This window comes from Solanum lycopersicum, chromosome 4 (assembly GCF_036512215.1).
Source record: "Solanum lycopersicum chromosome 4, SLM_r2.1".
Lineage (NCBI taxonomy): Eukaryota > Viridiplantae > Streptophyta > Magnoliopsida > Solanales > Solanaceae > Solanum > Solanum lycopersicum.
The window spans coordinates 64,717,365-64,731,592 of record NC_090803.1 but is presented as its reverse complement, the minus strand read 5'-3'; the positions used below and the strand labels follow the sequence as shown (position 1 = coordinate 64,731,592).

The 14,228-nt window shown below is 35.4% G+C and overlaps 1 protein-coding gene across 1 annotated transcript; it reads right to left on the bottom strand.

Moving 5' to 3' along the window:
• Positions 1–309: 309 nt before the first annotated feature.
• LOC101262209 (transcription initiation factor TFIID subunit 4b) lies at positions 310–13,005 on the bottom strand. Its single transcript, XM_004238052.5, has 15 exons — positions 12,652–13,005; positions 12,418–12,523; positions 9,197–9,786; positions 9,019–9,114; positions 8,848–8,932; positions 7,982–8,748; positions 4,589–4,719; positions 4,390–4,477; positions 4,133–4,268; positions 3,948–4,003; positions 3,807–3,863; positions 3,587–3,727; positions 3,386–3,451; positions 2,997–3,261; positions 310–747 (listed from the first exon to the last, which is right to left on the bottom strand). Exons 1-15 carry the CDS (start codon positions 12,688–12,690, stop codon positions 566–568), a joined length of 2,805 nt encoding a protein of 934 aa, XP_004238100.1. The 5' UTR covers positions 12,691–13,005; the 3' UTR covers positions 310–565.
• Positions 13,006–14,228: the final 1,223 nt, after the last annotated feature.

The following is a 14,228-nucleotide window of genomic DNA, read 5'->3' as shown; positions in this document are numbered from 1 at the left end:
TGTTGTCATGACAATAACAACTTAACAAGTATAGCACATTACTATATAAACAAGTCAATCACACAAATATATTCAACTTTTAATTTGTCTTATGATGAAGAGTCTAAATAATTAAAGTGGGACCAATGGCCTACTGTTTTTATTATTTAGATTATATAAAAGACAAATAAAAGAACGAATGAATCATTTTCTTGTTCCCCCTTTTCTTTATTAAAAATTAAATAAAGCAGTTTTAGTCATGAAGAACCATAAAAAAAAATGGTTGGTGATGAGTGTCTCTTTTGTTGTTCCCCCTTTACATCATTCAACTTGTATTTGAAGTGAACTTTTTTGGTGTTAAAAGGGGAAATACAATTGTTTAACAAAGATTTGATAGTTTTCACCTACTCTAATCCAACTAAATTACTTTTACATGCAATCATCCAGAATGAAAAGGGCACAAGTTATCTAATAATCTCAGCAACATGAAACTGGGGTAAATAGTTTGTCATGATCATAAACAAGATTTACAAATTCTTATCAAAAGGAAAAAAAGAGGGCTAAAGATTTATGGTGCTTCTGGAAATCAGGATGATTCAGCTGATGAAGCATTGGAACGAGCTTTCTCATACAAGCGGTATATCAGTGTAGACTTAGACATTTGAGGTTCTCTTTCTAGGACGGCGATCACATCTTTTACAGTAATACTGCGAGCAATCCTAGTTTGTGTTATTATCCCTTGAGTTCTTACGGCTCTTCTCACAACACCTACAGAAAAGAGAGTAGTCCAAACAAATTAAGATCAAAGGTTACAGCAGCTAAATGGTTAAAACCTGAGTAACCACACTAAACAAGAAGAAATATCAACCAAATGTCCTGAAATCAACAAAGGAACGGTAATATCACACATTCCTGGATCATAAACACTTCCACATTAAAAAAAAAAAAAACTAATATTGTGCCGCAATCACAATAACTAGGGAGTAAAAGTGGATATGTGCGGTGTTGTTTATCTCTCAGTGCTAAGTGGGCACTCTACCACCTAAGCTACATCTATGTGATAAGTCAGCCGAACCCAATAGCTTTGACCTAGATGCTTTATATGCGTTAAGAAATCTGCTAAATATGTACAAGTATCAAATTTCAAGCCTGGTTATTAGTACTTGAGATTGGTGTTCTAGATTCCAAATACAATTTACATCATGGCTTTGCTTCTGGCTACATCCCCGGCTCAGGAGGAAACTCTGGAAACATCTAAGACGCTAAACTCTGAGCTTGCCACATTGGAAGGAAATTTATCACATTCAATGCTAGGATACTCTTTGCTGATCTAAATACATCTCATTCTAGTATTTTCAACCCAACCCGATCATCCCTCTTCCCATTTAGTTGCTGAATTCATTCTAGTAAGGATGTTTGGTGGTGGCATTTTTTTCTTAGATCATCTCAAATGAGAAAATTTCATTGAAATGCATCAAGAGGATACCAAAGTAACATCAGTTGAGGAGAAAAGGTAGCTCCTATACATTAACCTTTGGTTACTAGTGGTAATTCAAGGAGCTAAGAAAATCCATAAATTTATCTTAGATTATTCACATCTTCTATTTACACCAGCAAAAAGGACTACAGGCTTAACTTTGAAAAGAGGGGAAATGACACCCTCAAAACATATCTAAGATTTCTTTCAATCCAACTCCAAAAATGGCATGATGGTACCATTTTCATCTACCTCAGCGGATACGTGTTACTTTAATGGTATACGTCATTGCTCAGTTCATCCCGAAAAGCTTGAAAAGAATATACTCAGATGTCTCGGGCAGCTTGAAAATGGAGGAATAGATGGTTGATGTTTTCTGATTCTTGTAGACAGATGTAGCACCTGCTGCATAGAATTATTACCCTTTTTGCAAGGTTATCATGAGTTAAGCAAGAATCCAGGATTGCTAACCAACTAAAACAGGCTATCTTGTTGGAATACTTTCTAGACAAGTCACTAGAGTCACAATCCAGGAATATTGCTGTTGGAGCAGATCTTCTTTTAACGAGATTTAAGAAAATATGCACCAACCTGGCTGAAAATCCAAACAAATCTGTCCATTTTAAAAGTGTCAAATTGAGAACCCTTGCAATCTATCAAGAAAAAACTCCCAGCTAATCTGCCACCAAGTGCTTGATAAATTCCTTCTGCAGTGCAAATTCCAAAAGTTCCCTCCCTGCATTGGCTAACTGTGGCTTGGGACAGCACATTTAACTGGTATTGTCTTGGAAGTTTTTCCTGCAAAGTACTAATTCCCCAGCCATACTCTAAAATAGGCATGCTTGGAAAAATCTTCCCGAAGTCTGCTTATGTATTTTCAGGGGGCAACAATAAGACTATAAGAGTATACTTTAGTGTGTCAGAAGTCTTGCTCCCCGTGTTTAATTTTCACAATATATCTTCAGATTGAGTCTTCCTCATTGCAATACCCCCAGGACCGTTACATGAGCGAAGATTTATTATGACATGCAGATCCCTTGGTTCTAGGCACCCACAGAGGCAGAGACTGTCTAGGCTTTATTAATTTGGTCCAACTGACCAGATAATATTTTTGTTGAGAGCTGCCATACATCCATATCCTCCAAAAGAATGTTCCTTCTTATTTTATCAATTTGCTTCAACACTTTGTTTAATCATCTAAAAGGTCTAGTAATACTTGGTGTTATTACATATGAAGGAGATCTACAAGTAACTGACACCTCATCTAACAACAAAATTTTCTTAAAACATTTTGGGAAGGAAATATTTCAAATCATAACTTTGCATATTTTCAAATCTCTGAATATGCCTCGTATGGTAGTTTATGCAAAAGAAAAGCTAAACTATGATTTAAAACAATGTGATTTTCAGGATTATATCAACCATGCTAACCAAAGTCATGACTACTCTAAACACCATGAATATGAGAAACACCATTCATATTTAGAATGCTAGTCATATGAATCTCAAAATTAGGTCCAATAACGGATCATTATCATACCAGGTGGGGCTATTGCAGATGACTGGATCCTTTTCTCAGCTTCTTGGGGGTCCCTTGAGCTCCTTGGGGGAGCTGGTAAATTCTTCCTAGTCACATCTTTACCAGGCTGTGAACCAGAAGCCACATCACCTCCCCCTTCACGCTTTTGTCTTGCCTGCTCAGCCATTAATTGCCACTTTGACAACATGTCATCCCCTCCAACAGCAGCTCGAGCAGCAACATTTGCAGCTGTAGTTCGCATCTTATCATCTTCTTCCTTGTTTACCTGCAAAGATACAAACAGTTGGGAAGGATCAAAGTTAGTTATGAAAGAAATTACATTTGACACTTCTTTATGGATCTTAAAACTACCAAGGAAAACAGAAGTGTGAACAAGGGAGAGTATGTACCTTTATTGATTTCCCGCGACCCTCATCCTTCTCCTTATCACCGTCAACTCCAGTACTACCTTCAGGCTGATATCCAAGTCATTAAGTTAACAATTTTCCATATTGTCATTTTTTGGAGCAGATAACATAATATTCCATATGAACATTGACCAGTAGAAACTTAGTTGAAGAACGCTCAAAGTGGAAAGAAAGATAACTCACTTCATTTGCCTTTTGGAGTTTCTCCACATCAGCTTGTTTCCTTTCCCATTCTTCCCGGGCTTTTCGATTGATTGACATGATTTCTTCACGAACATCTGAGGTGACAATTGTTCTGTGTCTTGACTTCTCAATGTCAACTCTCTACAGAAAGAAGACCTCTATCTCAGGTTCATAAGAAGAATACTATAAGCTTTTCACAGAGACCAAGCAAAATATTAACCTGTTTTGACAGTCTGATGAGACTACTTATGAGTCCACGCATTCTTTCCTCCACACACTGGAAGTTGAAAGTTCAAAGTTCAGTGGCACAAGAATCTCCCAAAAAGAAGAGTCAAACAAACAGAAAAAGATCATATCTCACCAACGACAAGCACCGTTCGACATCACTGCTCATACTCTTTAAACCACATTTTGCCACTGTCAGACAGTATCAGGTAAGCAAGAAAACATGCAATTTAGTTAGGAAGCTGACATACTCTATCATGTATTATATAATAACAAGTTGCACATCAAAAACAAAGGGAAGATCTAAAAAAGGGATTTAACTGATTTCTGTCAATTTCTTCTGAAGTGGAATTTTCTGCAAAATCAACCTTTCCTCTTCTTCTTGCACAACTCGACGAGATGCTTCAGAAACTCGACTGTCCTCCTTGGGCCCAGAAAATAGTTGCTCTTCCTCTTCCTGTTTTTATGCATTACAAAAAAATATCAAACTACTTCCCAATACTTCTGATTAAATGCTTTAAACAACTAATGATGAGCACAATATACATTCCACTGTTGGGCATCGAAGAAGGTATTACCCTTAGATTAACCCCACTAACAGCAGTAACATCATTAAGTTGTTCAATGCTCTGATCTAGGAAACCTCCCGACACCTTTTGCTTCTTTCTGTGAAATGTGAAGGGATAAAACAATACAAAATGGAATCAATACAACACACAAAATATTGAGACACTATACCAGCAAAATATCATAGTAAAGGTGCTCAGAATAGTGTACCCCGAAGGTGGAGGTGAGGAACCTAGCGCATCAAGGGGCTTCTTCTGTCCAATGGAAGGCTTTTTCACAGGAGTCTTTCCGTTGTTTCCTAGCCCAAGCGGAGATGTCACAGAAAGTGTCCGAGAAGTTAACTGAAGTAACAAAAAGTGAAATAAGAAAAGTGACAGTGAGAAGCATGCATCTATAATCCACAACTTCAAACATAAGAAATAATGCAAGGAGTGTTATAAAAGGCGTGAGCGCGAGGCGAGGAATTTTATGCAGCATGGGGCGTGCGACATAAGCCCCGAAACACAGGGCGCAAGTCCCATTGATCTAACGGACGTACATCTCATGTATATTTAATTTTTTAATTTTATAAGCAAGTAAAATTTTATTTTACAAATAAGTTTTAATAAATAGCCAATAGTATAGGGAAAAATAATCTTTAAAATGAAATTATCGTCCATCTTCACATTTACTAGTCCTTACACTCTCAATTAATATTCGCACGGATTATTATTTATATATCTTAAAGAAGAAAAGGATAAAGAGTGTAGAAGAAATTAAAAAAATGAATAAAGTTGTCTCAGGAACATAGTGCTATGAAAGCTATATCCTATCAATTTCAGACACAATTATCTAAAAAACTATTTACAATAATGTCATTTTCTATGAGAGTTTATTTATCCATTTTAGCAAAAATCACTACAACATGATAAAACACGATAGCATAAAATATAAGTATCATCACAGCAAACATAAAATATATGATTTAAACAAAAACGGTTTTAAAAAAAATAACGCTTGGGGCGTATGTTTAACACCTAGGATTTAGGTTTTTATGCTCGAGACTTATGCCCCAAAATTTTAGGATTTACGCCCTATTGATGTAACGCCTTCAATTTGCGACCCGGAGTGTTTTTGGTACGCCGCACCCGACTCACCCCAAAAACATTTTTGAGAACACTGAATGCAAGACAAAATATAAATATTTTAGCAAGCTCAAGAGACATGCAATCAAAAATATTGTAAGTGAGAAATAAGATATACGATGACTACCAAAGTGCTGCCAGAAACAGATCTCATGTTGCCAAAAACTTTCTGCGTTCACTTTGACCCTCTGCAGTGAGGGCTTTGTGGGAAAAAATCTGTACTTTCTACTTTAACCAGTCGTATATTTCTGTTTAAATGCCATTGGTTTTCTTTCAAAAAACAGAAAGAGAGAAAATACTCCTATAGAAGAACAACTAACAGTTCAGGTCGGGTTTCTACCATAGAGTCCATTATCCTAAAGATAAAAAATGATGAAATGTATTTATCTTTGTTAAATGTAATAGCATAAAACGATTGCTTCCCTCCTTGTTAACTTGAAGAATACATATTACAAATTCTGAAATATGTTAAAGTGGACTTAATGGCATCAACCTGTACTACCATATTGCAGCTCTCTTCAAAGCTATTTCCTCATCATTTTGAGATGGAAGATAAAATACTTACTACAAGTTAAGATTTGAACAGTTTTTCAAAGTAATGCTTTTGTTTTTAGTTCCATTATGATAAAATGATTAGAAAGTGTTTGTCCATTCTTGAAGGTAGGAATGAGTTCCATGATATCGTGTTGATGAACAAATGTAAGACCAAGCTGTTATGGCGGTAACACGGCTCTAAAAAGTTATAAGAACAGAAATAAGAATTATTTAAGTTACCAAAAATAATAAGGATAAAGTGGATTAGGAGCCTGTTTGGATGGGCTTATAAGCCAAATGTCATAAGTTAGAATTTATAACTAAGTGCCACAAAAAGTGGCATGCTTCACCTGGCTAGCCAATGAAGCAGTTCTGACATTGGACAATGTGGCCAAGAGAGGTACATATCTATGCAACAGATGCTCCTTATGTGGTAAGGATACAGAGACTGTAAAACACCTCTTTCTACACTGCAATTTCACTGTTAAACTGTGACAGATTTTCCTTAATCTCAGAGGCATTTCCTGGAGTGTGCCTAGTAAGATTGCTGAGACTCTTCAGTTGGGAGTTGGGAGGAAGCTGGAGTTGGGGCATAAACAGAAAGATAGAGGATAATACCTGCTTGTATATGGTGGACTATATGGAGAGAGAGAAATGATAGATGTTCTGGAAATAGGGAAAACAACCTTCAGGAAGTCAAGCTTAAATATATTTTGTTGTTCTGTTTTTGGTGTACAATGTCTACTCCAACGAGACTGAGTCAATCATACATGGTTTAGGGTCCATCTAGTTCCTGGTTTAGCATTGGAAGGACTTTAATCTTTTTCTTGTTTTTGTAAATATGGTTTTTCAGTACTACCTATGTACTGACTGAAATACAATGTTATTAGTGTAAAAAAAAAAAAGAATTTCTAACTAATGGATTTTGGCTTATTTTTGTTTTTGGCTTAAAAGCACTTTTTTGTTTTATCCAAACACTACAAAAACTGCATAAAAGTTATTTAGGCTTAAAAACACCTAACATAAGCCAATCCAAACAGGCTCAAAGTTAGAGAAAATGAATGCAAGATTGAAAACCAAATTTAGCAAAAGAATAAACAAGTCAACAATTGCTTCAAAGTGATAGAGATCTGTCTTTTTACAAATGTTTTGGATTGAAAGAAAGAATAAGATAGAAAGGAAGACCATGTGGAAGAAAGAAGGAGAGCTGAAAGAGGGATTTTATAAGATATTGGATAAATAATGAGGGAGAAAAATGGATTGTTGTTACTTGATGCCAGCCCTTAATGAAGTATTTCAACTGTTAGTAAGATTGTATTTTTTTTTTTTTGGCACTAAAGGATTCTCATTAAAAGAGGTCAGCTTCTCTCATTTTCTGCTCACTTTTGGACAGATATAAACTTTATCACTTGTTCATAACCTTATTCCTCCCTCTCTTCCCTTCTCCCTTCCTATCACTCCGTAAAATCAATTCAAAAGCAAAAAGTGAACTCTACCCTCTCCATTTTTCCCTTCTCCTTTTCCTGAAGGTGTAGTCATAGGGACGAATCCCTGAGGTCCGTAGGGCCAAAGTAGACAGTACATTCATAATCTTGGGTAGTGACATGAGCAGCTTTTCTGTAAAACATAGAGAGTTCTCACATCGACAAGCTTTTCAAATTTCTTTTCTAGAGGAGTTTCATAAGTTATAGTTCAATAATGAAACAGTCAATTCATAGAGCAGAGGGGGAAAAGTCAGCCAAAAAATACTGACACAGATTTTTTTTTTTAAAAAAATGCATTTCTAGAAATATATCTATGTATAAATATAAATACATATATGTATGTACGTATGCATGCATGTATAAAAAGACATGCTCTTATACTTCTACAATATATGATATATCCTCACTTCAGAAGTCAATAAATCAAGTCAGGATGAAAAGTTGCAAACCAAGAAAATTACCAATGTGCTAGTGTCCATATGAGATGACATGGAAGACGAGGCTGAATTTGAAGGTTTCATGCTAGTCGTTGATGATAAACCAATTCTGGAGGTCTGTTCAATAGATTCATCCCTTGAACTTTCCGAAGTGGAATTTCCTTGATCCACTTGAACAGAGGAGAAGGGCGATAACTGGGATCTTTGTAGCTGGTCATGGAAATGATCAATTGGTTCAGGCTTTGGATTGGTCATTGGTGATGAAAGAATGCTTTTCTGCTCTTTATTGGCAGAGGGTTGCCACTGCACTGAGGTCTGCTGGATTCTTGAAGTACTTGACATATTAAGACCCCCACCAGGTAATCTTTTGGCTTCGCCAAAAGTGTTTTGCTTTTCAAACTTAGGGGCACTCATTATTCCCATGGCTTGTGCTGGCACTCCAAACTGAGTTGCATTTCTGTTCTGTTGAACTGAAATTTGTCTCATTTGTGCATCATCAGATTGCTGTTTAAGAGGTTGTGTTGTTGAAGAGTTGACATTAGATGCAGAATATGCACTGTAATTGTTCCCTGCATTTGCAAATGTGGGAAAAGATGCCTGTGAGAAGTGTAAATGTTGTTGCTGTTGTCTGTTAAGTCCCTGAATTGGAAATGGTGTGTGATCCCTTTCTTGTTTTACAGCAGTCAAACTAGAAGAAGACATCTGGCTTCCTTGGGCTCCACGCAGATCGGCTTGGTTTTCCACCTCGTGCAACTTTTGAGCTTTACTCTCAATTGCCATATTGCTAGAATCTGTCCATATTTGAATAGGAGCAACAGTAGAGAAGTAAGGTCAGAAATAAGCTCGAACCGGATTAGAACAAATCAAAGAGATTCAGAGAACAAAGGTACCATCGGCTGGCATAAGCGAATGTTGCTGCTGTGAAGCCTGAGACTGAGGAAATTGACCGGGAACGGACTGTGAGTTTTTCGATGCCTGAATTAAACTTTCATATAGAGTTAATACACAATGATTGAGAATTTCATTACTGATGTAACAACTGAAAGTGCTGCTTCATCTACCTGAGATTGAAATTTATATACAGCCATTTTGAGCATCTGGTCACCAATTATACTTCTCATGTTCCTTACAAAACTTTCCTTGGAAATTTCATTTTTCTGTATACATTTTCCAATTGATGACAAAACTAACATAACAGAGAAGGCAAAATGAGCACAAAAAAGTCAGCTATAACATTACTTTGAGTTTAACGTAAAGTGTCTGGAGCTGCGCTGCCCTGTCCTTATCAAGTTGGGGTTGTATGTGAGGGAAAAGCATCGCAAAAGGAACTTGTTTTCCCTGTTTAGCTATATTCATTGCTGCTTGGCTGATCGACCCAGTTGCAGATTCTGACTGATTACTTGCCACTGTTGCCACACGTGGCAGACTACTAGTTCCTGTTGTCAAACTCTGCATGGGCTGTAAATTATTTGTTCCCTGTAAATTCAGATGTGGAGATTCTGGATTTTGCGTATTCTTTTCAGGATTCGGCATATTCACTGCTCTAGAAGAATGAAGTGTGTCCTGTTCAACCTCTGTGGTTTGATAACTGTCCTGGGATATATGCTGCACGGGAAGGGAATTGATCTCCTGTGATGAATCATTTTTTTGCTGCTGATTCTGAGAATCTGTATCAAGTCTCTTCAACTGCATATCAGACACATTTTCCTCCTTTGGCTGGATGGTCTCTGAATCTTGAAGGTTACAACGACTGGCATTTTCGTCATGGTTAGCAGTTTGCCATGGGGCAAACTGATTTGAGGTATAACTGCTTCCTTGAGACAATGGCACTGTTTGTAAATTATGCAAAAGATAAGATTGTTCCCAAGGAAGGAGAAACAGAATACTGAAAGAAGACAGAGTATGCAAGTGATGAAGATACAGTAGCTTTCTAAGACCAAGTTCCGACCACAATCACAAATTGTCTTCACATCAAAACTCTTTCAGCTTAGATATTCTCATGCAACTCTGAAATGTTTACTCTGCTGCTATATGAAACACAGATGAATTGGCAAACTGGGGAAAAAATTCTCTTTGTTAAGGCAAGGGAAGGATAGCTTAGTCAAAAGGACCCTTACAGCAAAGGGGTTTTCAGTGTCAAGTCAGCTTACAAAGACCTCAATCATTCAAATTCAAATGACAGGAAGGAGCTCTGGCCATGGCAGATGATATGGAAACCTAAAATCCCATACAAGGTAAACTGTTTCACATGGTTACTAGCAAAGGAAGCAGTGATGACACAAAAAAATATAAAGAAGAGGAAGTTTCAACTATGTTCAAGATGCTTTTTGTGTGAGGAACAGAGGCAGAGATAGTCAACCATCTCTTCCTGCATTGCAAATGGACAGATCAATTATGGAGAATATTCAGCAGCCTTAGGAAGATCATTTGGGTGAAACCAAGAAACATAGCACAACTCCTAAATTGTTAGATCAATATAGGCAATACTACAATTAAGGAGGAGAGATGGAGGATTGTCCCAGCTTGTATATGGTGGACAGTGTGGAAAGAAAGGAATCAAAGATGTTTTGAGGGCAAGAAGAACAATTTGCAGAATTTTAAGATGAATTGTATATTTTTGGTGTAAACAGAAGTTTTAGTACAGGCAGAAGAACTTTTTGATGTTATAGACTATTTATGACAAAAAGCACAGATGGAGTCAGTCTAGTTTGTAATAGATGGCTACTTTGATGTAGTATACTTGTGGATAAATAGGAAAAGATGTTATTGAGGGTTAAAGGTTCGAGTCATCAAGAGGACAAAGCAGGAAAAACCATTGTTTGACTCCTGCTTGAGGAGGTTTGACATACATTACAACAACAACAACATACCTAGTGTGTCCATAAGTGGGGTCTCAGGAGGGTGACATATCGCATCCCCAACTTGTGGAGGTAACGGAGTTGTTTCCAAAAGATTTTCAGCTCAAATAAAGCAGTTTAAAGCAATTTTGAAAAGGAAATACCATAATGAAGAAGAAAACAGTATCAATAGCAAATAATACAACAGCCGAAAGCAAAAAAAATAACATATGCTAATAAGAAATCGAAGAATGAGATAATAGGAGGATGATACTAAAGCAACAGAGGCAAAATGTAATAGACGGATCCGGAAACATTATTATAAGAGAGTATCACTGTTAATACTGAAATGGGTTGACCTACATTAAAAGAAGAAAAAAAGGAACTTTGACCTTTTCTAAAACATCGTAACATCACGATAAGTTGAAGAAAAGAGGGATAAGGTTATGCTATAGTTGTTTCCTTTGTGGGGAGGCATTAGAGACGGTGAACCATCTGTTCCTACACTGCAAGTATACCCAACAACTATGGAGGATTTTTTTGAACCTCAAAGGTATCTCCTGGATCATGCCTAGTAAGGTATCAGAGGCTTTCAAGAGTTGGGAGGCAGCAGGGGTGAATGCAAAGGTCAGAAACATATGAGAATTGTCCCTGCGAGTATATGGTGGACTATTTGAAAAGAAAGGAATTCTAGGTGTTTTGAGAGCATAGCGAATGATGTTCAGAAAGTCATTAAACTGCATTTAATTGTTATGTTTTTGGAGTAATCAAGTACACTCCAATGACACTGTATCAGTAACAGATGTTTTAGACTCAATATAGAGTGAAACCAGTGGAATAGGAGACATCTGTGTATTATGTTTCAGTACAACCCATATACTCTTTTGTGATATAATACAAAGTTACTTATTTCAAAAAAAAAAAGAAAAAGAAAGTAGCACCGTAAATACTGCTTTTTTGAGTAGGGAAAAACTTTATTAGTATAATTCAGTGTTCAAAGATGAAAAGCTAGAAGGCACCAAGGTTCTGGCTTCAAGCACCAAGTGAATTTAAGTGTGTTCTAGGAAATGCACAATAGGAACAGATGTACACGTAATAATAGAAAAATAACAATAATCAATCGCAATAATCATATGAAAAAAAGAATTGAAATAACAATAATTCAGTTAGATTAATAAGCCCTGTGTCAACTAAATCCCGATACTACTTATAGAACCTATTTTGACGTAAAAATTCTAAAGCTCCTCTATAAAATAGTTGACATCTAATACATAGACCTTCATGGTTCCATACCACCCCATGCACAGTGCACACCCAACAACTTTGCCATATTTTAGCTTCTCTCCACCACAAAAATTCCAGAGGTGCCATAAAGTACCCACACTTTCTCCCCTCCAAATTCTTGACAACAATTACAACTTCCCCTACTTCTACCCTTCCATTAGCAATTACTAACCCTATAAGCCTCCCTACTACTTATTTTCCCATGTTAGTAACGCCAACATATCATATACATCTAACGACCATAATTTAGCCTAATCTATACAGTTGGCAATAAACTTAGTTGAATGACAATCTATAGTGAAATTGAAAAATTCAATTGCTAAATAGTGATAATATTACCGCTATCGGAATCCGAAGGCTGAGATTGTGAATTATCTCCACCGATATCCCTGTTTAGGGCAGCAGTGAATGCCTCCACATCCGCCCCCGAATGCATTGTTTCATCCTATATCCAAAATTCACATAAATCCACCATTTCACCATAAACATATATATCTATCACCCAACAAACATACATATCTGTCACCCAGAACATGAAAAGGGCTAATTCGAAAAAAAAAAAAAAGTACCAACCTCGTCTTCTTCAAGGAGCTTCATGATAGACGGATCCATTGATTCAGAAATTTGAAAAATGGTTATATATAACCGTATATTGCAGCAATTAATTCGTTTCAAAAAGGAAAAAATGGGAGATCCGTTAGTTGATGTATTTCTAGGTTTCCATGAATGTACGAATTAATTTTTCGAACGATTAAGGAAGAAGAGTAGCAAAATTTCCAGTCTCTGGAAAATTATACAGTGAAAAAATTTGATGATTCTCTTTGTTTTATTGTTTATAGCATAAATTTCTAATGAATACGCGAAGAACAAATTGAAAACGGTTCTTGCGAGTATTAATCAGTAGTAGGTACTATTTATATGCCAAGCCCAAAGGTTTATTTTACTTTTTATTTTTCCTTTCCTTATTTTTTCGCAACTCTTTTCTATTGAGGTTATTTCTATATGTTCGTGAACAAAATTTCTTTTATATAATTCAGTTAAAAATATTATGAGGAAGTTTGAAGAGGGTAAATTATTGAAGATATTTGTTTAATCTAAAATTTTATATGTAGATTTTTTTTAGCTTTTGCTTTCTATATATTCACCAATAAGAAAAAAGAGTAATTTCTATATTTTTTTATTAAAAAAAAGAGAAAGTATTTACTGTTTGAGCAATTTTTTTATCGGGGTAATTACAATTGTTCGTGAATGAAAAGAATTTTATACAATCCAATCAAAAAAAATTATATTAGAACATGTTGAGGAAGTTTGAGTAGGGTAAATTATTGGAGATATTTGTTTAACCTAAAATTTGATATATAAATTAATTAATTGAATTTGTATTTTTGGATTAACGATAAGTAAAATATAACGGACAAAGATTATCCCATTAGATTTTATGAACTTTTTTTTCTTTTTAGCTTTTGCTTTCTATATATTCACCAACAAGAAGAACAAATATATTCTTAAAAAAAAAAAAGTAAAGGTGTTTATTGTTTGAGCAACTTCTTTGTCGAGGTAATTTCAACATGTTTGCGATGAAAAAGATTTAATATGAAAAATTATATTAAAACATGTTGACGAAATTTGAGGCGAATAAATTATCGAAGATATTTGTTTAAACTAAAATTTGAGATATAGATTAGTTGATTGAATTTATATTTAGAATTAATAGTAAGTAGAATATGACGATCAAAGATTAATCCACTAGATTTTATGAATTTTTATGAATATAACAAGATGAACTAAGAATAGTAATTGTTATAAGCAATGAATTAAAAAAGATAATTAATATGGTAATTGAAGATATTGAGTATTGAACATAATTTCAAACAAAGAAATGTAGCGACACATTTACAAACAAAGAAACTTTTTAAAACAATCTAGAATAAAAATAAAAAGGCAATGTATATGACACAGCCTTTTCTATTTTGTTGAAAAAATACCAAAAGAGAATGACTCAGAATGAAGTTCCTTTGTTGTCTCAATGTAAATACTTGTAATGTTATAAATAATTAGGAGTATGTCTATTGTTTTTGAAAGATAAAATGCTCCTAGGATCAAGCTATAATTTGTAATGTTTTGGATGCTTAATATCATTTACTAAAGGA

Excerpts from the sequence above, each read along its gene's own strand:
- LOC101262209 (XM_004238052.5), bottom strand. The coding sequence starts at position 12,690 with ATGGATCCGTCTATCATGAAGCTCCTTGAAGAAGACGAG. Across the intron at positions 3,864-3,947 it reads TCGAACGGTGCTTGTCGTTG|TGTGTGGAGGAAAGAATGCG; the intron begins GTGAGATATGAT and ends TTCAACTTCCAG. Across the intron at positions 3,728-3,806 it reads TCATCAGACTGTCAAAACAG|AGAGTTGACATTGAGAAGTC; the intron begins GTTAATATTTTG and ends TTCTTTCTGTAG.